General features: G+C 38.4%; 1 protein-coding gene across 9 annotated transcripts in view; it reads left to right on the top strand.

Annotated features, from left to right (window-relative positions):
* The window catches only part of LOC102298248 (regulating synaptic membrane exocytosis protein 1), a 119,807-nt gene that overhangs the window by 73,278 nt on the left and 22,940 nt on the right, over nt 1–23,589 (top strand). For 4 of the 9 annotated variants that reach the window (XM_005935293.3, XM_042226094.1, XM_042226097.1 and 1 more), the window contains exons 7-16: nt 8,496–8,536; nt 9,898–10,011; nt 10,142–10,241; nt 14,534–14,657; nt 17,989–18,035; nt 20,234–20,346; nt 20,440–20,570; nt 21,100–21,271; nt 21,448–21,595; nt 21,834–21,890. In XM_005935293.3, coding sequence (XP_005935355.3) covers nt 8,496–8,536; nt 9,898–10,011; nt 10,142–10,241; nt 14,534–14,657; nt 17,989–18,035; nt 20,234–20,346; nt 20,440–20,570; nt 21,100–21,271; nt 21,448–21,595; nt 21,834–21,890 — 1,047 coding nt within the window. Of the gene's footprint in view, nt 1–8,495; nt 8,537–9,897; nt 10,012–10,141; nt 10,242–14,533; nt 14,658–15,547; nt 15,566–17,988; nt 18,036–20,230; nt 20,347–20,439; nt 20,571–21,099; nt 21,272–21,447; nt 21,596–21,833; nt 21,891–23,589 lie in introns of all 9 variants that reach the window. The other 5 variants (XM_005935296.3, XM_005935295.3, XM_005935291.3 and 2 more) reach the window with 4 other exon arrangements.

Here is a 23,589-nt window from a genome sequence, read left to right as displayed (position 1 = left end):
AAGTCAGAGCGGTACATTAGCCTTGTTCTTCAAGCGACAACATTTTTGATTTAGATTTTAAAACCAAAATCTCTGTTTTAATGTGTTTTTTTGCTGTGAACTATCATCAACCAGGAAGACAATATAATATAAAGGATGGAAATTTATAGTCATGCAAAATAATACAACATTTTAGTAAGTAAGATGTAAGTTAAGATCAAATAAATAAAATAAGATGATCATTCATTTTCAATTATTTAAAAAAATCCAGCTTTTTAAAAATTGCCTTTCACAATAAAAGTGTGTATTATAAGCCTGACGGCCTGCCAACTTAAGGACCAGTGATTTTTCCTTTAATACAAAAGCTTTGAGTTAGCGCATGTATTTTATTAGCCTGCTGTTGTTATCATTATGTTTTGCATATTTAAAATCAGCTGGAAAGTCCATAAAGACCTCTAAAGACTACCACATGAAGATTACAACTTATTCCTATATTCTTTTACTTTCTTTGCTCACATTCATCCACTGATTTTGGATTACCATCGGTTAGAATATTTGGAATGAACATAAACCTTCATTTAGTGCTTTCTCACTTGTAAAGAGTTTACTGCTGGACCGTAGCTATACTAAGTAACATGTGAAGCAATTACTTAAAAAACCCCAAAAACTAGATCCCTATGGACAACCCAGAGTGGGATCCCTGGAGGACATTGTGTTAACGTTATATTATTTTTTATTCTATTCCAGTCTCCAGGGCACCCACTACACTGTGTGGGTCTTTAGCATTAGGTAGAGCTGGGCGATATGAGATTTTTTCATATCACGATATGTTTTTTTCATTTCAGGCGATAACGATATCTATCACGATATAAGCCAAATAACTATATTTGTAAGATTTAAATGTGCCGTTGCTCACAAGTAAAATGTGAAATAATCAGCAGCTTGTTTTTATTTAAATATTTATTTCCCATAATAAGTTCAACAGGGTAGATGTACTTAAGGAACATGAGACTTTTTCAGATAAATAAAGGCAAATATTGCAAACTACACAAAAGGCAGCCGCTAAAGCGTTTAAGTTTCAAAATAGAACAAACGAAACAGACTAAATTGTCAATTCCACTTAGAAACAAAATATTAATTCTAAAAATAAATCTTAGTTTGTTTTACAGAAGAACAGACAAAACTGACTAACTTTTGTCAATATCAAATAAACTGAGAACTAAAAGGAAATTCTCAATCTCTCCTTGTTGTATAGCTAGCTTTTCAAACAGTTTTAACAGTTACTTTAGTCTGACAAAAGCCGAATGACGAATTAGCGCTTCCAGTCAGAGACTGAGGCTACGTCCACACGTACACGGGTATTTTTGAAAACGGAGATTTTCCGTTTTCGTTTTAAAAAATAATCCCGTCCACACATAAAGGCAGAAATGAAGGAAAACGCTGCTATGAACATGCCAAAGCAGCAGGTGGCGCTAGATTCCTAACCGTGCAGAAATGTTGGCCAATCAGAAGTCTAGAAGCCTCGGTGGGAAAAAGTAAACAAAGCTGGGGCATAGAAGCAGAACCGAGTCGTATGTGTGGACGGACAGTAACTGTGTGTATATGTAAGCATTTAAACACTGCAGAGAGTAGAATTAACAGTAACAGTATTGTAGAAATTCATTTCACCGAAACAATAACGTGGCGCACAGTGTGACGCATGCACCAGTTTATTGTATTTCCAGACTTGCTTTCGGCACAATTTACAGTGCACGCTACTCTGTTTTTTGTCAGACTTGAAATAGCCGAAATACCTTCACACTACGGAACTTCTATGGCTCTTCCGTTCGACAATCTCTCCGGCGTTGGAACCATCATCTGTTTTCTCTTCGGTCACGCTCGGTTGATTTTTCTAGTCGGCACACTCATTTCCTCCATTACCCGCTGGCTGCTTCCCAAACAAACACACGTGCGGCTTGGCACTTGTGCTGTACGTAACAAGTCACGCGACGTGACGCTGCGGCTGTGATTGGTTCGGCTCTGCGCTACTTAATTTGGATTGGCTGACTTTTTTTTTTTTTTTTTTTTTTAAGAGGACAAGAGCGGCGAGGTCTATCGCGATAGCTTAATTTCTCTATCGAGTAAAAGTTATATCGCGATACATATTGTTATCGTTCTATCGCCCAGCTCTAGCATTAGGCACATAAAAATCCCCACCTTACTAACAAAATTTATTTCACATCATGCATTTCATTGTATTGGTGCTGCACTTGCAGTGTGTATGTTTGAACGCTCCCATCTGACCAATATATTATGGGAAATGAATTTAAGAAGTGCAGACAGTTGTTCGGTTTCCATCTGTGATCCTCACTTGCACTGTGTCAGTCTGAGAGTCTACAAACGTTTCGCTTCTTTAACACCGTGTGCTCACTGATCACAGGTGAGGCGACTCTGATGTAACCTCCTGATTTGGAGAAGCACTGCTCGTTTATCAGGGTTTTTTTATAATGCTTAGTGAAGCGCTAAAACCTCATGTGTTACACACCAAACGGCTTGAGAACAAGCTTTGCAAAGGCAACATTTGAGAGGTGTGGTCTGGCTGCGCCTGCAGAAACGTGGCACGTCCTGCGACATTCTCTAATGTTTTATGTGCTGTGCATGCAGCAGGCTGTAGCCGGCAGTCCGGGTTGTCAAAATGAGCAGCTACCCAATAAACTGCCATGCACGTTAACAAGTGTGTGTATCTGAACGTTTTCCTGTGTGTCATATTGTATTGTTTTCAGCTTGGCCCTGAGGGAGGACAACCCCACACTGAGCACACATGTACGTGTGTGCGTGTAGTGTGTTTGTGATGGGGGCAGTTTGACCCCAGTTAATCCCAGGCTTGACCTTCTTTGGCTTTGCATAGCCAACTATGTCCCCAAGCCTGAGCACACACAACTGTTTACACTCTAACCTTGTCATGTCCAAGCTGGGTTATGTCACTTCACTACTAACCATTCCAAGGCATTTGGACTGGCTGCTATGTATCTGACTGTGTTAAAAATAATACAAGCCATAAATAAATATACACAGCTGGAAGGAAGTCATATTTTTCACTGTTTAGCAGCTTGTAACCAGTGCTACAAAAGCATTGCTTGAGTTAAATATGACCAGTCTCATATTTCAGAGCTGCTGTTTTTCTATCACTTCCTGGGAGTCCCATTCTTGCCACTTGTCCTGTGGGCTCTGTCATTTCAAAATGCATCAAGAAATTTGCGTAGAGAGCAAACTCCTCTCACAAACTTACCTGAATTTTAGTCCAGAGGATCATAGCTGGTGATGAGAGTTGGGTCCTTAGGTAGTTAGTAGCTAGTCATAAATAGCAGTTAGATAGCAGTTTGACCCTTTGAGACATGTACTGTAACAGCAAGCTTAAGTAATGTCATTCAGCTAAGTGATAACGTAAGGATACATGGATTTTCTAAAAAGGTTTTTGGGCCTTTAAAGATCACTCATGACTCTTAGAGTTCACCTCTCTTTTCCTCATCTCATCTAATAATAATTAACAGAACCCAACAATCACACTGATTGTATTCTCATGCTACATTAAATTTTATTTTCACTGGAAACCAACAAAAGTGTGCAGCATTCTGTGGAGCAAAGGGTGGAGCGCCAGCCTGGACCCACACCAGCTGCTGTGACATTCATCATGTGGAGGTTTAGGATGAGAGTGTGCTGTCAGGCCAGGTTTTAAACACATTGGTGTGGCAGCAATTCGCTGCTTCCTTTTTTAGCTCGAGACTGAGACCAGGTCAGCGCCAAGATGTGGTTGCTGGCAGCTAAGGAGCATCCAGGCATGTAAATCATTGTAAATTCGGGGCACAGTAGATCTGTGCAAGTATTGTCCTACATACAAACATGCGCTACCAACTCACACTCTCAATGGAAGAAAGGGAAACATGATACAAACACTTGAGAATTCTGGCAGGCAGTATTTAATCTATTGCATTTTAGATTAATTGGTTTTACTTGGATTTTATAGAGATGTAAATAAAGGCAGACTTATTGATTATAGTCGAGTTTGCCAGATAAAATATCTGATGCTGGCAGGTTTTATCAGCTACAGTTAAAAGCTAACTAATAGTTACTCTGTGTGCTGGTGTTCCACTAGTCTTGTTATAAATGTGAACCTTGTGAAAAGGTCCTTTATGTACTCAATGTCTGCATGTAGTGTCCTTGTACCAGGCACCAGACAGAAATAAACTAACAGCCCCTTTGCTGTAGAGCTAGCTAGCCCTGTGTAAGATGTAGGCTAAGATAAACAAGTAAAGTCATGTTCTAGCATAACTTGTTTAGCATAGATTCGTATTTGTGTTTTTGAAAATGTAATCTGTTTAACAGTAGCCTTTTAGGGCTACAAAATTAAAAAGAGTTTTGTCTCTTTGTCGTTAAAGTTAAATGGAGTTACTGAAGTGTAGAGCTAAAATTAGCTTCAGTTCCGACGCAGCCAGAAGTTAAAAAAATAATTTTTAACCACATGATCACGGATTAGTTTAAATTACTACATATTGGTAAATGTAAGAGAATTTCTTTTATCTTTCTGTGTTTAATAACCTTTAACAGGTACTGATAAATGCACAACATTGGTACTTGTTTGATTTTTACTGACTTTTGAGTGATAGGGTAAGTACTGTCAAGTAGTTGGTACTTGACATAAACAGTCATAAACAATAGATGGTACTCGTACAGTGTAGGGTATTTCCATGTTATGTATTCAGAATACGTTAAAGTAACGTATTCTGAGTACTTTGGATTACTTAATATATTGTCATTCTTTTTACAACTACATGAATGTACTATTTCTGTGTGATTTATTACTATTAAGGTTACTCGCCATACCAATACCAACTAGATTTTTAAATCTTAATATAAAATGAGTAACAGTAGGGTGGACATTAGGTAAGGCTGCACTTTTTGCAGCGATCTCGTATAGGAAACTATTCCGTGCGTATATAAAACAGATCCGCAGCTCTGAACCGTAGTAAAGGGACTTCTGACTAATACATTGGATTCTGTGTCGGGCTCGTAGCCAAAAAATAGCTTTACTTTGTTGTCTGGGTCAACTTTGCTAGCGAGAGACAGACAGAGGCTGCTCCAACTGAACTTATTGTTTTGAGTCCTCAAGTGGCCATCTGGGTCTCTCTTCAAAAGCAAGGCAATCTCTAATCCTTACTATGAATAAATGTAAAAAAGGAATTATAACTTACTACTAGAGGGTGTATCTGTATCCCTGTGTTGGTGTTGTTCTTGTATTTTCGTAATAATGTTTGTCCATGATCTGCATTACAACTGACCAATCACGTTGTTGTGATGTTATAGCATCGCAATAAAAAAAGTCTGTGGTTATGTAAAACTTTCTTCTGGAATAAATGGTAAGCATTGCAAGTGTTTTCTTTATTAATTTATGCAACATAATAAATATGTTATTAAGTTAGGTTTGCTGTTTTAAGCAAATTTAGGCTACTCATGTTGGTTTGCCTGTGATAGTTAAAAAGAATTGGCTGACTCCTGCTAGCAGAATGCTCAGAAAATGTAATTGCTGAGTTGTAATACTGATCCTGGACCAATTCATGCTCTAATAGAGATAGTAAGCTAGCTAGCCGTGCATGGCAACACTTGCAGCTTCCAAATGCTTTTGCTCCTCTTTGTTTGGTTTTAAGAACACTGTAAAAACAAAATGCCAAAGTCTTGTTGAGCTGTGACTGGATAAATTTGGTTCTCGTGGTTTTGGTCAAAGTGCAGGTTCTTCTTTATAAAGAATACATTTTATTTAGGCCATGTGGCCAAGGCTTTTCCTGCATAAGCAAAGAATTTTTAGCCACAGTCAAAGTAAAATCACCAGAAATGTCCTAAAATTAACACACGGTAACTATTTGCCTGTTAATTTCATGGACAAACCTTATGTGTGGATTCACCCTCCACAAAAGCTCCTTGTAGGCCATGAAACATTGATGGGTTTCTGTAAATATTCTATTATTAGGATAGTAAAGGTTTATTTTTAAAGGTCTTATTTCACACTGTCTCTTTTAGGAAACGTGAAAAATATTATTTGTTGTTAAAGTCCCATTCCAAGTTGTGTTCAAAACCGTGTCCTGAGCCCGTAGTGGAGTTTTCTCTTTCTTTGTTGCCATTAAAAGTGCCGAAATACAAAAACAATACACACTCGCAGCCATGTGGCTCACCCACTGCATGAAACTATGTTCACGCTCAAATTATGAAACCAAGAACTGGGTTGAGCATTTGCTTTAAGATTACATAATATCACTATAAGTTGTCCCAAGCCATTAACCTCATAGCTTCCCCGGCTCCTAGGAATGCTCGGCTCTGTTTTACTCTGTGTCATAACAGTGTCGTCCAGGTCCTGCGCACAGTGCAGCACTGCCCTGCAGCCCGTGTGTACAGGCTTTGGATTTTGGTCTACGTCACGAGCTAGAGCTAAACACAGTCTTAGGAATAAATTAATAATTAATTAATAGAAAAGGAGATTGGGCATTTCAGGCAGTGGCACCGAGGTTGTGGAATTCTCTTCCACTGTCTTTACGTTGTATAGCCTCCATTAACTCCATCACAAAGCAGCTGAGCCCATGTTTATACAGACTATGTTTTATTCTGTGGCTTTAAATTGTTATGATATGTTATGCTTTTATTTCTTGTGTTTTATTGTGAAGCACTTTATGGCTTTTTATCTGTGAAAAGTGCTATAAAATTCCTTTTTAACCTACTCACTCACTGATTTTTGGTTCAAAGTTACTTTTGTAATTATTATCCACAAAGTATAAGAAAAACCCAGCTGCCTTTCCTGATATTTATTTTTAGCCCTTTTCTTAAAGAGGCTTTGCTTTAGGAGGCTACCACTGTAAATCTGAATATGTAAATGACTTTCCTGCGTAAACAAAGGTGACGCTGACGTGCTACGTCTACTAGTGGTATAGATAAAAGTATGGCTGAGCCTAGTTTGATTTCAGCTGATATCTCTTCAACAAAATATATAGATTTTTGGGGCATAAAACTATGTCGGTTATTTTTCTAAAACCTGTTGATGCCTTAGATTTGTTTTGGAAGATTTATAAATTTATTTACAAAAAATGACCTTTAAAGTCTGTGCTTATTAATTTGAAATAACATTTTGCATTTCAGTTTTAAGTGATTCTGCAATTTACATTTTAAAGACACAAAGAAAACATTAATCATTAATTACTCATTTTAATAACTTTATTCTTACTTTTGTGCTCAGTTTCTTGCACTGTATACTTTTGAAAAGCACTTGAATGAATATTTAAATAGCTTTAATTTGAGCATTTATTTAGCTCACTTTTGTCAAGTTCCATAACGATATCTTTGCATTTAACCCTCAATGTCTCATGTATCATGTTTGATACATACAGGTTTTGAGAGTTTTTAAGACTACATCAGTTCACTTCAGTTTTTATTATACAGCACCAAATCATAGCAACATGTTCTAAGGCATAGACCTACAATCATATAAAGACAACAGAGGACAGACCAACAATCGTATGACCCCCTCTGAGCAAGCACTTTCGCGACAGTGGGAAGGAAAAACTCCCCTTTAACAGGAAGAAACCTCCAGCAGAACCAGGTGCACGCAAGGGTGGTTCATCTGCTGCGACCGGTTGGACTCCCCAGAAAAAAAAGTAAATTGCACGATACATTTTTAAGCAATAAATTGCAAAAATTTTTGGATGTAGAAAAAGTGCAAAATATGTGCAAATAATATTTAATTTTTATAATTTTGTCAGAACGGTCAATAAATGCTCCATGTTAAAAGACAATAGAACTTTCTGGAAATTATTTTGTGATTTAGACTTTAACAATATTAACTTTTATGATGTATAGCAGCTTTAAAACTGATCGTTAGTATTATTATCACTTAATAAGTGAATCAATTTAGTGGTTATCAAAACATATTTATTAACACATATAATTTATTACCACATATCTATATTTGTTTCATTGGCTCAACCTATGCCCGATACCTAAATAATGTGAGAAAATATCTGTTATTGACACGCTTGTGCTTGTATTTGGCCTTACATTGTGGCATTACCCCTGGAGGAGATCAATAACACCTAATCTCTGAAGTGTCTTGGATGGATTTAAAGCGTTTTAAAAGGCTTAACCATCCGTTGGTGTCATCGCTGCCTCAGTGGAAAACTTTTTAGGCCACCTGCTGCCGTGGTGATACATTTCTAATTCCAGCCCAGGCTTGAATTTTCAATAAACTTAAGCCTCCCCATTGTAAACAAGTACCTCCTGAAGAGCCCCCAAATTTGGCTGAGCTGTGTGTGTGAGGACTCCTGGTATGTGCTGTGTATACAGGGTGTGTGTGTGTGTGTGTGTGTGTGTGTGTGTGTGTGTGTGTGTGTGTGTGTGTGTGTGTGTGTGCACGAAGAAGAAGAAGGAGATATAAGGGAGGTCATTGTTTCCTCTGCGACTTCCACATCTATCCAGCTGATCTGATCTCTCTTCTCTTGCAGGCGACTGGGAATGCTACCCACATGACCCCACTGTGTGGCATGTAAGTCAGTGTTTTTCCTTCTGATTAATATTTTTTCATACATTAAAGCTAGTTTTGAGAATCAGCATGAAGTTGTTCAGGTGTTATTGTTGTATTTTAATTAAAGTCCCAAGTGTGTAAACATTTATGTGGATGTACTGGAGTACCAAATAGTGCCAAATGGAGTGTTTGTCTCTTTTCAGTCTGATCCTCCTGTCCTCGTTTAGCATCGTTGGTTGTATGTCTTACCACAAAGTTTGTTTTTTCAATTTTTCTGAAGAATCTATTAATGTAAAACACATGATGTCTTATGGTTATTGACTATGGTTACTTTACTGTTGTGAAGTACATGGATAGTATGTTTATGTTGTTAAAGACCGTGGTGGTGACCACTGACTTAAAAACCCTGGTTTAAAATCAATCATTGTGGGCTGAGTCTAGAGAGGTCATGTTATATATGGTACATATCCATGCCAAAACAATGATGCTATAATTACAAAGGCAGATACTGACTTTGAATTATTTGAATTAATACACTCAGCTCAGCTGTCTGATCTGGACTGTGTGGCAGCTAACTGAGAGTGATAAATAATTTATGAAGTTTTAAATGGTCCAATATGGGCTTACAGCTCTTGTTATGGTACCTAAAATTATTAAAACATTAAGTGTAGTATGATTTCTTCTTGTACCTGTGGGAGAGTTACACTCATTATCTTTATAGCTGCACTGCAATGAGTCAGTCCTGCTGTATCGAGGCTTCTTAGAGCAGAGCTAAATGCAGTCTGTGTACTGTGGCCAGTAGAAGTCCAGTCAGTAAGATAAAAATCCAAAAGAAATCCTGGTTTATCAGAGCTTGCATCTTTTACAGCTACACTATAAACAGAAATTCAGCCTGTTACAAAAATAAGGCAAAACGTATGCTTCCTGTTTTGGATTTTGGAGTGGCCTTCAAGCCTTGTCCATTAAACACTTATCAGTGTAGTACATGAATCCAGAATGAAAATTGGTAATCAAAGTTTTTAAAAATGAAAATAAAAAACTGATTTCAGTCTCACAGTTTTACAGTAAGTACTGAGTTGAAGCTAGGAGGTAATTATCTTGGTTAAGCTTACCATTCAGACCCTAGCTCTAGGAGTAGTATCCACTTTTCTCTTAGAAACAACTTTTAGGAAACAAGACTTTTGTGCACTTAAAATTTGAATTGAAAAGCCAGATCTTAGGTCTTTTAAAGCTACCTCTGTAATCAGTTAAAATTATTGATAGTTTTCAAAGTGTTTTGTCAAAGTATATATGAAGTAAATACCAGTGAGTGTGCATATTTGTGAATGTGTCTGAGTGTCACTTTGCTCATTTTTATTACCATTTCCTGTGTCCTGCTGCAGCATCCTGTAACCTGGCAGCCATCCAAGGAGGGAGACCATCTGATTGGACGGATCACCCTCAGCAAGAGAACTGCTGCCATGCCGAAAGAAGCTGGCGCTTTACTGGGGTTAAAGGTCAGAGGTCACACAGACATGCAAACAGTTTCTTAAATTATTTTTCTGTCTATTAATTCTAACTGAGCCATCCTGTGTTGTCCACTTGTCAGATATTTCTCACTAACTGTTGCTGTCTGCTTCTCTTCAGGTGGTGGGAGGCAGAGTAACAGAGTCAGGGAGATTAGGAGCCTTCATCACCAAGGTTAAGAAGGGAAGCCTAGCTGATGTGGTGGGACATCTGAGAGCAGGTATCCACTAAATTGGCACAGTAGCCTCTCACAAATGCTGGGAAGTAATAATCAGTCAAATGTAAGGTCTTTATAAACATCGAAATGTCCTAACTATGATTGTTTAATAAGCTTTGTCACATAGAGAGTCTTATTGTATGTCTTGCAATAGATGATATAAGAAAAATCTTTTTTTTACCTGATACCCTGACACTTATCTTGCCTAACAAAGTGAAAATGTAGTTGTTCTTATCATAACTGATGCGCTGTACGTTCTGACAACCTCGTCTATTCAGCTGCTGCATGCTGCAGGTTGTCTTTTCTTTTTCACTAGTGTGTTTAGAAGAGCTAGTATCTTTTTGTTTTGTGTTGCAGGTGCTTGGTGTGGTGTAGTTGTGTCATCAGTGATTGGGAACACCTGGGCTCAGTGTTCCTGTGATCCTTAACTCCATATGCTGCAGACCTTTTTGCTTTTCTAGTGTAGTGTTTTACACATTTGGCTAACAGGCAAAAGGTTCCTAGTTTGATTTAGTCACAAATCCCTTTGAGGGTTGTGTCAGGAAGGGCATCCAGTGTAAAAAAAAAAATCAAACATGCAAAGCTACCCATTGTGGCAACTCCTTGGGGGATCAGCCAAAATTAGCTGTTCTACCTAAATAATATTTCGCACACCACACTAGCACAAAATATGCTATCACTGACTCATTGATTGACATATACCATTTTTTCCCCTTTGGTTACTTTATGTAGTTTTGCAAAAAGAACAATTCTATTCATTTACTTGACTAATGGTGTAACGTCCCATTAATTATCATGGGTTTTGAACCAGTCTTTACAAGTTGGGCCTTGGTCTTTGATAATTTTCCAATTAGCCTGCGTTTACGGGTTTGTCCTTCCACCTGATTGATTAAGGGTGAGAAAAATTTATGTTGTTTGGAACAGTCATGGTTTTGCCTGACCAAAGAAACATAAGTGTTGACATGTTGATGTGTAACAATTTAAATGGGAGTTTTTCTCCTGTAAGGCATAGCAGCACTGTTCCTTAGGTTGTGTTTCTTGCTAGGTTGTGTGTCAGGTTGAATGCAGTTTAACTTTTTGTCTTGGGTGCATTTCATGGGTGTGAGGTTGTTGCCAGATGCTAGTTATTTCCTTGTTCTATCCTTTTCAATTTGAAGACTAGGCCTGAGTTAGTTAGGTGTTGTTTATGCAGTTAGAAGGGATGCTTGCTAGTATTACCTAGCTTTCCTACCATTTCTGAGGCTGCCGCGACCAGTTTAGAAATGGTAGGAAAGAGAATAAGCAGCCCTATCTGCAGTTTCCATGTGATGTGTTAAATAATATCAGCCTTGGGCATGCATCTTCAGAGGTAAAACCTCGAAGGGAGTTGTGTGGCAGTGATTAGGAGCAAGTCACTTGGCTATGGAATATATTGGAATATATTAGAACTTACTGCTCATGGCAAGTAACTGGGAAGCCAAATGTAATCATTAAACCTCCTTGCATCAACGTCAACTCACTGAGTTAGTGAAAGCAGCTATTTTGGGATGGTTTCTATCGTGAGGAGTTCAGGAATGATAGGAAAGGTTATAAGCGGCACTACCTGGAGTTTTTGCTTGATTTGTTGAATAATATTTGTTGTGCAGCTTCAGAGATAAAATCTCTTTAAGAGTTTTTGAGTCTTGTTGTTTTGGAAGAACACTTCAAAAAGTTCTGTCAGGAAAAAGAGCATATGAAGGCATATTGTTAAACTCTGAAGAAAAAAAACAAGTAAATGTGTCTGCTAGACTAGCTGTTTCTTTCAAGATACCTTGTGTTGAAACACATCAAGCTACACTCCACTTGTGTTCCTTATGTGAAGAACTTCCCTGTGATGGTGCTTATTTACCGTTTACACCGGATGGTTTTATTTTCATGACAGAATACCCAATATCCTTTTCAGAAGAACCTTTTGAGCATATGCTCCTTAACTTGTGGGTCCTTTGCTTCCTTCCAAGTTGGAGCTAAAATATCTTTTTATTGTCATATGTCATATCACCCAGTTGCATATCCTTAACAACTGGTAACAACCAGGTCTGTAGTGAAAGCGACAATTTATTTCTATCTTTGAAATCCCTAAAGTGATCCAAAAATGATCAGGCTTCTAATTTTTACCTTCCAAGTTTGCCCAGTTGTTAAAACAAGTTCAGGTGTAGCACTTCCAGTCATCAGCCTATCAGCACAAAGTCAGGGCCTGTCCATCCATTCTCTTGTGCTTATCCTTGTTAGGGTCAGGGTCAGCCTATCACAGCTGTCTTAGGGCGAGAGGAAGGGTACACCCTGGACAGGTCAAAGTCAGGGTTATTGGAGCATTTTCATCAGATGCTAAAGTCACTGTTCTTAGGCAGATTTTGGGAGAAGGGTTTTTCAATGCTTCATGTTAACAGCCAGAGAAGTTTCACAAGTGACAACTGGCTTTAGCCCCAGTGACATGGTGTTTGCCTGTTCTGTATACGGTGTTGAGGGTTTGTTGAGGGTTAAGGATGACAATGTTCCAAAAAAACTAAACTGACTATGTGAATGACTTCCAGCATAGTTTATACATTCGAAGGTAGCTGGCAAAATAGAAGTTGGCTGCATCACAAGGAATGATGAAGCTCATTTACGAAGCAGGCTGAGTGGTGCCAGTTCAGTCCTGATGATCAAGTGCTGCCTGTTGTTGGATGCTTCTTTCAGGCCAGGTCCTTCCACAGTGGTGAAGCAGATCTCACGAAAGAGTTGTTTAATTTCTACACCAGAGTTGCTTAAGAAAACACAGCTCTGTCTGTTGAAACCACCCTTTTGTGGTTACCCAGTCACTAGTAGTAACAGAAAGGGAAAAAGTTGGTACTGGGAATTAGGCATGTGGTTGGTTTAAAGCACCAAAACTCTCAGAAATGTGAATAATTTGTTAGTTCACCTAAAAGAGTTTCTGTGTGATGAGCTGGAAAAATTCCAAACGTTTATTTGCTGACACACGTTCACAAACTCACCATATTCATTTGATGATTCATATGATTATTAATATTCCCCATTAAGCAGCACTTTTACTAGGTGTCAGCTGACAAGTGTAAGTACTTGGATGCAGAAGTCAGGTTCATACTTTAAAACAACATCATCGACCCATCATCTTCTAGCTGGCTAGCTTCTAGCTCCCTTGTTTTCTTGTCCCATTATGTGACAACACTCTCAGGTTTTGTTTAGACTCTTGGCAAGGTCAGTATCACTAAGCCTGTTGCATTTCCACTTCCATGATTGGATGACTGTATTGACCAAGTTTGATCTGCAAAGTTTATGAGTAAAGTTTATCTGTTCGAGTGATACTGGTCCTATTGATTAAAAATCTGGAATGCTACACTGTCTGTCTGGATGATGTGGTTGTATAGAATGACATTTGTGGCATTCATATGTTGTGTATTTGTTCCTTATTTAAATGTCTGTCTGCAGTCCGACTGAACACTGACTTGGCTAAATGTGAATTTGCTATCCATTAGTAATCTACAACGAGCATGTTGTTGGCCGGTGTCAGCTGTGGCCACAACGAGGGGTGCCAAGGGAAGGCGCTGGCCAGAGAACAAAAGAAAAAAAAAGAGCTGATGTCATTCTTAGGCATGGTCGGATATTACCATAGTTTCTGCTGGAACTTTTACTGGAAGATGTCACTTCCCTTACCAGTCTGAGGAAGGCACATGCTATATATTTGTGGTATACGATGTGTGGTCTCTGAACTTGTAGTTCTAGTGTATGCTAATCAAGAGATCTAAAAATGTGGAAGTGGCCATGGTCACACGTATTGACAGATGTTCTTATGTGGGATCATGCTGCTAAGGTTAAGGTAGTATGTAGGCTGTGGTGGTGCCAGTTGACGACACTGTCTCTTTCGGCTCGTGGGCTGGGAGGTTGTATTTGTCTTTGTGTTTTGTGTTGCAGGTGTCCAGTGGGGTGTGGTTGGGTGATGATGGATTGGGAACACCTAGGTCCAGTGTTCCCCTGTATAAACGCATGCTCCACTTGTTACCTCAGGGGGAAGAATAACTTTGCACCTAAGCTATTATTGCTGCAGACTTTTGTGCTCTTCTTTTCCCAAACAATGTTTCACTTACTACATTAGCACACGTTCAAACATGCCAATGATCCTGACTCATTTACTGACATATGTCATGTTTTTTTGTCCTTTGATAACTTTATTTAGTTTTGTTAATTTCAAATAAAAACTTTATTTGTTTTAATCCTGTCATCAGCCATTACTTTGACATGGCTTTTGAGCTAGTTATGACAATGTGGACATCTGATTTCAGGTGACGAGGTTTTGCAGTGGAACGGGAAGCTGTTACCGGGAGCAACTATGAAGGAGGTTTACAACATCATCTTGGAGTCTCAAGCTGACCCTCAAGTGGAGTTGGTGGTATCCAGGCCTATTGGGTAAGTCAGGCATGAAACACGTCCAGTATACTGTCAGAGTCATATGTTTTTACCTGGTTTGTCAGTTACTAGTCTATTTGTAAATTTAAACCCTTATTTAATTAGGCAACATTTATTTGGACTCAGAGTTGACCTCAGACAAAGCAGGAGGTTATGATGCACAGCTGCATTCAACGTATTAAAAACAACTGGCCATTGCCTGCAGCTGCCAAGTTTTGGACTGGGAGATAGCCATGTCTCATATGTCCCCTTTAAAAAAGCACTTGCTTTTATTTGTCGGATGGTAAAAGTTGAATTATTATTGACCAAATAAAACTGTCTGTAAGCTCCATTAAAGACAGGAGAAGCTGCATGTGAAGTTTTTAGTCGACGGATTGCAAAGCTCAACAAGCACAGTCATGAACATACTTCTGAAGACAGTAGACGCCCTGAGTAAAATTTATTTTTAACTCTAAGTGTATCATTTCAAATCATTAGTATCAAAAGTCATCAGTAAACAAAAAAAAGTTCATTTTTCTCGAGATACTTTCAGTTGGATGCTTTCTGGTACACTAACTTTGCCTTATATTTAGCAGACTTGCTAACTCTTACATTGCTAACATTAGCAAAGCTTTGGAAAAATTTAATTCAAAGAGAGGGACTTTGAGGTGTCACCCTCTCATTTTCCATTATTGTTCAAGAGATGTCATTTCAAAAACGTCACACAAACCAGGGTGCAAGCTGGTTTCAGGTATTTTGAATACGTTTTGTTGTTGTGTGTAATAAGGTCAATCCAGTGGGTTATTTTAAAAGTAAAGTGCCCACTGGTGCAGCTCTCAAATTTTACTTTTCTGCTTATTGATGGAAAAAAAAAGTTGAATATATGAATTTCTCTCCAAACACTCACGAAGGGTGTATAGAAAATATCAGTAAGTAATCTTTTTTTTTTTTTTTAGGACCTTTTAATTCTGCCACGCTTATGGAAACTATTTTGGTTTTGCTGGTGCCATTTTGCATCCCTAAAGGAACTAACTGTAATACTGTTAAGTGAGAAATCTAATTGATGTCACTATACGGTTTTATGAAAGTAGCTGCACTGTGTGCTAAATTAAACTGCAAGTTTACCTGTTGGGATGCAAAATGTCCAGCAGAAAACATCCATCAATGTATCAGTGTTTTCGCAAGCTTTTAAGCTGTTTGTGCAGCATCTGGAATTCCTATTTTTTAAACTCCTGATTAAGTCTTACCCTCGAGTAAATTCATAGACTGTATATAAAAGATGGTCACAGCAAGCAAGTAAACTTGCATTTTTTTTTAAATGGCCACAAGAGGGCGACTCCTTTGGCTTTCAAAAGTCTTATTGTATTGAAGTCTTTGAAGAAATGGCCTTGCTGCTCATTTGTTCTATGCTCACAGTTTCCTGACGGGTTTATGGTCTCAGGCTCTAGTGTCAGTTGTTATAGAATGCAACATGATGGGTTTTTTGTTAAATTTTGGTCCCACTAGGAGTCAAAAAAGGACGATAAGAATGGCATGTCGAATAAACAGCCTGTCTTGTGATTAGCAAGTTAGAATGACTACGCAGCTGCGACTTCTGTTTTTAAAAATTGAAGATGGCAACATTAAACAATCCTCAGGACTTGGAAGAACAGGATTTTTCAAAGCACTGGCCAATCTGGTCTTTAAGTCTGACGTCATTAGCCGTGCCTGGGCCTAAACTCCGCTGCAGGTCCCTAAGTCACACGATCACTGCAGCGTCACTGAGAGTTAAAAACTGTCTAAACTCTTTCATCTGTAATAAAATGATCAGTGTGGCTGCTCTACCAGGTGTAACAATTACGTTTACATTCAGGCATCCATGAAAACCGAATTTATGAAATTTAACAAAGTTTGTAGGGTTACTGAAGCTTGGCTAGCTGGTGTATAATGATGTGCTACGTGATCGCTAGCAACACAGCTATGTTAGCATAATTAAAACAGTGAAGCTGGAGGATGAACACTAAATATTTTTGCACTCGATAAAAGTTAACTTGAGGGTTCCCGATGGTTACGAACAAATACAATCGCATGCCAGGATCCACAACAAGAGGTTAGTCATTAATATACTGCTGCATGGGCTTAGCTATAGTTTTAAAACCTGAGCTTTAAAATGAATAGCAGTAATAAAAACCGAGAGAGGCCGACAGTGATCACTGACTGTTTTGGGAGGCTTGTTAAGATTAATACAACAAGATACAAAGCATTAAAACATGTTAAATACACAACAGCCTTATTAAACGCAGTAGTTTGGGCCTGGAAGCAGGGTTCATCACGTCATCACTTAAAAACCGGATGGTGTGATGGCTACGTCTGTCTTTTATATACAGTCTATTAGTAAAATCCAGCACACAGTATCCCTGGTACCTTATTTCTGAATTACTGAAGTTGGGTTTCATAAAGCAAGCAATATTTTTTTTTCCATATACATGTTTCCTATTTTTGATTTTGGAATGTGTTTCAAGGCAACCTATGATCCATGAAACACTTATCAGTTTAATACTTGAATTTACAAGTAAACATTTTACTAAATGAAGCAGTTTTCTTTCAACTTGAAGCAGAAATAAGAAAATTTCAGTCTGACAGTTATACAGTAAGTACAAAGTTGAAGGTAGGAGATGACTAGCCTAGCTATTTCCAGACTTTATGCTAGTTTATCTTAGTTAGCTTTAAGTCCAGACACTAGCTCTTTGAGTGGTATCCATATTTCTCTCAAAAAGAATGTTTTTTAGGGATTTGATTGTTGAATAATGGTTTGTTTGGTAAGTAAAACTCTAAAACACTGCCTCTTCATGTGTAAAACCATCACATGCCTGATGTGAGTCCAAGATTAGCACACTTTAAATTTCAACTGAAAAAGAAAATTACACTGATAAGTGTTACACAGATTACCATTTCTTTTCCTTTACATTACATTGAGCTGGTGCAGTGGATTCTGGTGTTTCCCATGGGTTGTGGTGATGGATAAGAAAAGATGGCGGTGTGGATAGATGCTAATGAGCTAATGGTTTTCACCCATTATAATTTCCAGTTGTGATTGGTCGAACAGAACTGAGTGAGTCTGGGAAACACTGCAGTCACGGGAAGAGCTTTGCTCTACTCACATCTCCCTTTGCTTCTCCATTTTTTTAACCACATGATCCTTTAATCTCAACATCCAAATAACCTTTGTTTACAGTGCTGCTTTCTCCCTGCGTGGTAACTACTGTCTGAATATGCATGCACGCCTGTGTGTCACTTTTACATCTAACATTCTTAGTCTGACTTCAGTGCCAGTACAACTGTGACTCATGTGTTTTTGCTGTTTCTCTTTCAGTGATATCCCAAGAATCCCCGACACGTCCCACCCTCCATTAGAATCTAGTAGGTATCTCCTCTGACTGGTTGAGACTGCTCTGTATTTGTATGTCGTATTATAGCAAAAAATAAGTTTGTTGATGTACTAATATACTTTATGTTACAGATGTCATATTATGTCATATAAACTTAAAGGAATAGTCCAAAATTTTGAAATATTTTCTTCCTTTCTAAGAATTAGGTCTTGTGTGAATGAGTCAAGAAAAACTGAAAGAACTACCTCAAAGGTTTTTAAAAAACACTATTCAACTGTTCACAAAAATGTAAAAAAAAATAAAATTTGTGGTTTTCATTAGTGGAAAAAAAAAAAGTAAATTCACTTAATTAAAAATGTCATAAATGTCCTTTCAATAGTGTAATGGTTTACAAATTTACTTGGCAACCAAAAGATCATTGGTTTGATTCTAGCTGGAGACGCAGATCCCTTTGGGGTTGTGTCACGAAGAGCATCCAGTGTAAAATTCTGCTAAATTAAAACATGCACAGCTGCCCACTGTGGTGACCCTTTGTGACGAATGGGCACCTGAAAGTAGCTTTTTATGCGTAAAAGTCGTCATAATAATACTGTGAACTTACAGTACTGTCAGACAAATGTACAACACAGGTTGTAAAAATATTGCCTTCTGTATTTTAGTAGAGTTGTAAAGGTGAGGTATAAAGACTATTAGTTGCGTTGCCTTGCTGTTTGTACACTATGTGCTTTTTTTTTTCATCCTATTCTTTTCTAATTAATAGATAAATTATACTTTGTTAAATAGATGACATCCACTAGTGGCTCTGCCAGTTATGTCTGTTTTGGAGTTGTTTAAATTAAGAGCTCATTCATTGGTGAAATTTTCCTGCCTCGTTTCTTATGCTAAATTAAACTGATTTCTTCCTGGTATTTATATTCTCATCTAACTCCCAGCAAGAAAGATAAATATTGGCCCTTAAAATGTTGAGTGGTTTCTTTAAAACAGACACTCATCTTAAACGTAGCCAGAGTATCAAATAATGATGTAAATGTATGTATAATTGATTGCAAAGCTCAGGATTCAGACTGCTTTACAGGTTTTTTTTCTATCTGTGGCTCTGTGTGACATCACTAAGAGCAGATAGTCCTAATATGATCATCTAAGCCAAACGGCTCTGGCTAAGACAAACGATGATGAAAGGGTGCCCAGAAAGCCCAATATGACATAAATAAGGATTTTTTTCAAACAATAAATCATGCAAAGGTATTCTAATAGACAGGGGTGCACATAAGTGGTCTGCAGGTGCGCATTCGCTGTCAAAATAGATAGATAAGAAGTTGTAACACGCGTTTGCATACATATAAAAGGCACTGTTTTTGTCCACTAGAGTGGGATTTTCATGGCATATTCTGCACCACATCTCTGTGCCTTCATCATTTGTTTGAAGTCAGCTCACCTCCTGCAACCACTTTTCAGAGAATACGCGCTTCTTTTGCGGTTCGGACTCCTTCTGACATTTCTTTGGAGGTGGAGGAACACCAAAGTAATTGCTTAAAGGAGCTTCTTCGACATCTTTAAGAGTTCTAAACAAATGTCTGTCCTCCTCCAGAAAATCTTATGTACGCAAATGCACGTTGCAACTTCTTATCTGGTGCGCGTCTTTTATTTTGACAGCTAATGTGCACCTGTGGACCACTTATGTGCAGCCCTGCTAATAGAGTCTAAGAATAAAAATCTCATGTTTGAAATGAGCATAATCAGTTCCCTTCAAACACGTGGAGATTGATGAGTACTAGAAGTTTTCTGTTCCCTTTCTGAACATGAGGCTGATAATGTCCTCTAATACTGCATGGAGTGACTAATTAGACAACTCTTTTTTTTCCTGAAACTAACTGATGTCTGACATCTGTGATGAATGTTAGCGGGAGAAGATCAGTTTCCTGGTAGGCAGTTAGTTAGATGACTTTTGATCATGTAATTGAATATAAGGCTTTCGTGACCCAAGTAACACTGAAGCCTGCTGGACTCTAACTAGGACAGAAGCGTGGTGATTTGTCATCCTGACAGGTTAGCTGACTTATACTTTAGACTGTTTCTGTGTGAACTTTTCTGAGGAGTCTGGAGTTTCAGTAACGAACGCACCTTTGGTTTTGGAATAGATTATGTTTTCAGTCTGACTCCCTTCTGAAAGACAGCTGGCATTTCCTGCTCGGGATTTCAAACATATTGCTTTCCCTGCCTTCATAGCAGGTTCCAGTTCTTTTGAGTCCCAGAAGATGGAGAGACCATCCTTAAATGTCGTGTCTCCCTCCAGTCCCGGGATGCTCCGAGATGCTCCGCAGTTAATGCCAGGGCGACTCTCAGTGAGTGTGGGCACTTGAACTGTGGAGGACCTTTCAAGTTCGCTAAATGTGAAGACATGGCATCGGATTTGTTTTTGTTTGCTTCTCATCCAGGTGAAGCTGTGGTACGATAAAGTGGGTCACCAGCTCATAGTGAACGTGCTGCAGGCTGTGGAGCTTTCTCTTCGGCCTGATGGGCGGCCCAGGAGCCCTTATGTCAAAATGTACTTCCTCCCTGACCGCAGGTATGTCAACCCTGACACAGGCACTCTGAACAGTCACAATGCCTAGCCCTCATTTGGCATGAAAATTATGGCCATTTACAAAAGAGCCGCAAAAAAACCTTGTGACACGAAGGCTAGGACACGATTCTTTTATGCAAACTGCACAAATCATGCACGTGACTTTTAATGTAAAACATTGGAGTTTGGCATCGAATATACTTATATAATACAATATGCACAATCGTCCCTTAGACTTGGAAGAACAGTTTGTAAAAAGAACAAAAATTTCATGTTCTGATAGTATAGTCAGGGTTAGGGTGATCGCAGATGATGACTTTGACCTCACATGGATAAAATACATCTTCAGTAATCATGTTATACAACACAATCGAAGAGGGTTTTTTTGGGAAAAGACACTCTACTGTGAGTTTAGCATCTCGTTTATATTTAAAGAAAGCAGTTCCAGTCAGCTGAATAAGGCACAAATGGGACTAGAATCAAAATCAACATTCAACTGACTTTAAAGACAAGAATCTGTTGTTTAACACAGCGACAAGAGCAAACGAAGGACAAAAACAGTGAAGAAGACCTGTGAGCCTAAGTGGAACCAGACATTCGTCTACAGTCACGTCCATCGCAGGGATTTCCGAAACCACATGTTGGAGCTGACCGTGTGGGACCAACCCAGGTCTCCAGAGGAGGACAGCATCTTTCTGGGAGAGGTAGCACACACATCCGCATACACACATGCCGAGTATTCATATCTTGTGGAGACATCTACTTGACACAATGCTTTCCCTAGCCCCTAACCCTAACCATCAAAAATGAATGCCTAACCCTTAAACATTTAACTTCTTTACAAAGCACATATTTACTGCGTGGTTGGTGACTTGAACAGGTCCTGGTGGAGCTAGAGACGGCCTTACTGGACGACAAGCCTCACTGGTATCCCCTCCAAACTCATGATGTCTCATCCATACCACTGCCCCAGCCCTCCCCATACCTGCCCCGACGACACATAGACGCCCCTGGCAAAAAATTGCAGCGTAAGTCTGTCAAGATCTCGTGTCGTGTGCAACATGACATGCATAAGCTCTTTCATATATTTCTGCTTGTAAGTGTACACATCCTGTCCATAAGCAGTTTAGCATGCGTGTCTATGTAAATGTCTGCTTTCACTCCATTCCCCTAATACTGCATTTGATGTGTGCATCCATATATATGTGTGTGTGGTGTGTGTACACATCTGTGGGTATCTTTGTGTGTGTGTCTGTTACTGTTTAGGTTCTCAGCGTGTAACAGAGGCTGAATTTGATGAGGGTACAGCAGTAGTATCTAAAGGTGGGTTGGGACTGTTTCTTAGTTTTACATGCAGGTTTTCTGCAGCTTGCACTTCTGTTCTCGGTGTTATTTGTAACTATAGCTTTTAAAAAATGAGAGCTGCTAAATAGTGGTTACATTTAGGCTTGGTTCGTAATCCAGAATTTAAGTTATTTGGTTAAAAATTGATAACTTGAGATTCTAAATGACCCCAAAACTTCTTACATTGCACCAGATGTTGTTGTTGTTGTTTTTTTTTTTTAAATTATCCATTAATAGGGACAGATTGTGGTCATTTCACAATAAGTCCAGTATGGATAGTAGTACATAGTAGTAGTACTTTAGTAGTGTACAAAGATAACTGCATATTTGTGTACTTTACCAAATCTGCCAGATTTACAGTTTAAAATAATCTTCATTTATCTTATACTTGTATATGGTACCACCCTCATCCTTAAAACCAGCTTACTGGCTGCTAAACAGAAAAATCAGGTGATGAGGTGAGTGGGGCTTTTTTGTGGGGCCTGTGTGCTTGAAAGGACCATACTGGAGATAACTATGATTCCCCTGAGAGGTCAAATGCAAGTTAAGAAAAAACCAGCAGATTAGTTGAACACAGTGGAAATAGAAAAAGAAAATGCTGCAAAACGTGCAGAAAAAAAAAAAAAGATGGATGTGTGTACTGTGACATCATCCACAGGTTTATGACATTCTGTTTTGAAGCCATGGGCTTAGCGTTTTTACCATCACCACACTGATTTCCAGAAAAAGTGTTGTGACAGGGAGGGGGTCTCAGTCATTGGCCAACAACAATCAGTCATTCACACATCATTAGCCAATGACCACGCCCTGTATATTGTTCTATTGTGAAACAAAGTGAACAAGAGTTACAAAATATATTATATTTTTTATTTATGACTAAAAATTATTTACTGAGCACATAAACTCATCAGGAAAGTCTTTAGTTAGAAGGTTGTTTTCCCACAGCCTTCTGTAAGAATAAAGTGTTTTTACAACCACAGTTGGCCTTGGTGTATTGGCCTTCAGAAAGCAGGCAAAGGCACCTATTGCCTTTTTTATTCCAACCCGGAGGCTACATCCATTTTAAACTTGCAAGTAATGTAATTTAATAGGCTATTAGCAAGATTTTTAAAAATTATAAGTATTTTAACATAAGATAAGGTAACATGCTACTGGCATATAAGGAAATTGCATGTGGAATAAAGCTAAACTTGCAGACATTAACATAATTATAGAGAGGAATGCTGTAAGGTAAGGCCATTAGCATGGTTTTAAATCAAGTTACACATGAGGTGGAAGGCCACTAGCATGACTTCTTATATCTTTTATATAGTGTTTGTATCTAACAGGTTACTGACATGAAGTCAATCATCCATGTTGTGAGGGCTATGAGCATGAGTTTAAACTACATAAGTGGAAGCAGGGTCAGTAGCATGAATTCTTGTGTCTTTTATACCCTCTCTGGGTATAAAAATGTAACTTAAACTAGCTAGGCCTGCAGTGTTTCGCTAAAACACAGATGTGTATGTTAAATTATGTTGTTGTTTTTATTTGATCTATATCAGTGTATATAGTGAGAATGCAAAAACTTCTGTACATAAACACCAAATGAATAAAAATTACATATATTTCTTTCTTCTTGTTCATTGCAAGCTACTTATTCATGTAATAAGACAAATCAATTAAAGGCAGTGTTAGC

This window comes from Haplochromis burtoni, unplaced genomic scaffold (assembly GCF_018398535.1).
Source record: "Haplochromis burtoni strain Fernald_Lab_line unplaced genomic scaffold, NCSU_Asbu1 Contig_196, whole genome shotgun sequence".
NCBI classification, from domain to species: domain Eukaryota; kingdom Metazoa; phylum Chordata; class Actinopteri; order Cichliformes; family Cichlidae; genus Haplochromis; species Haplochromis burtoni.
This window is presented reverse-complemented; position numbering and strand designations above follow the sequence as displayed.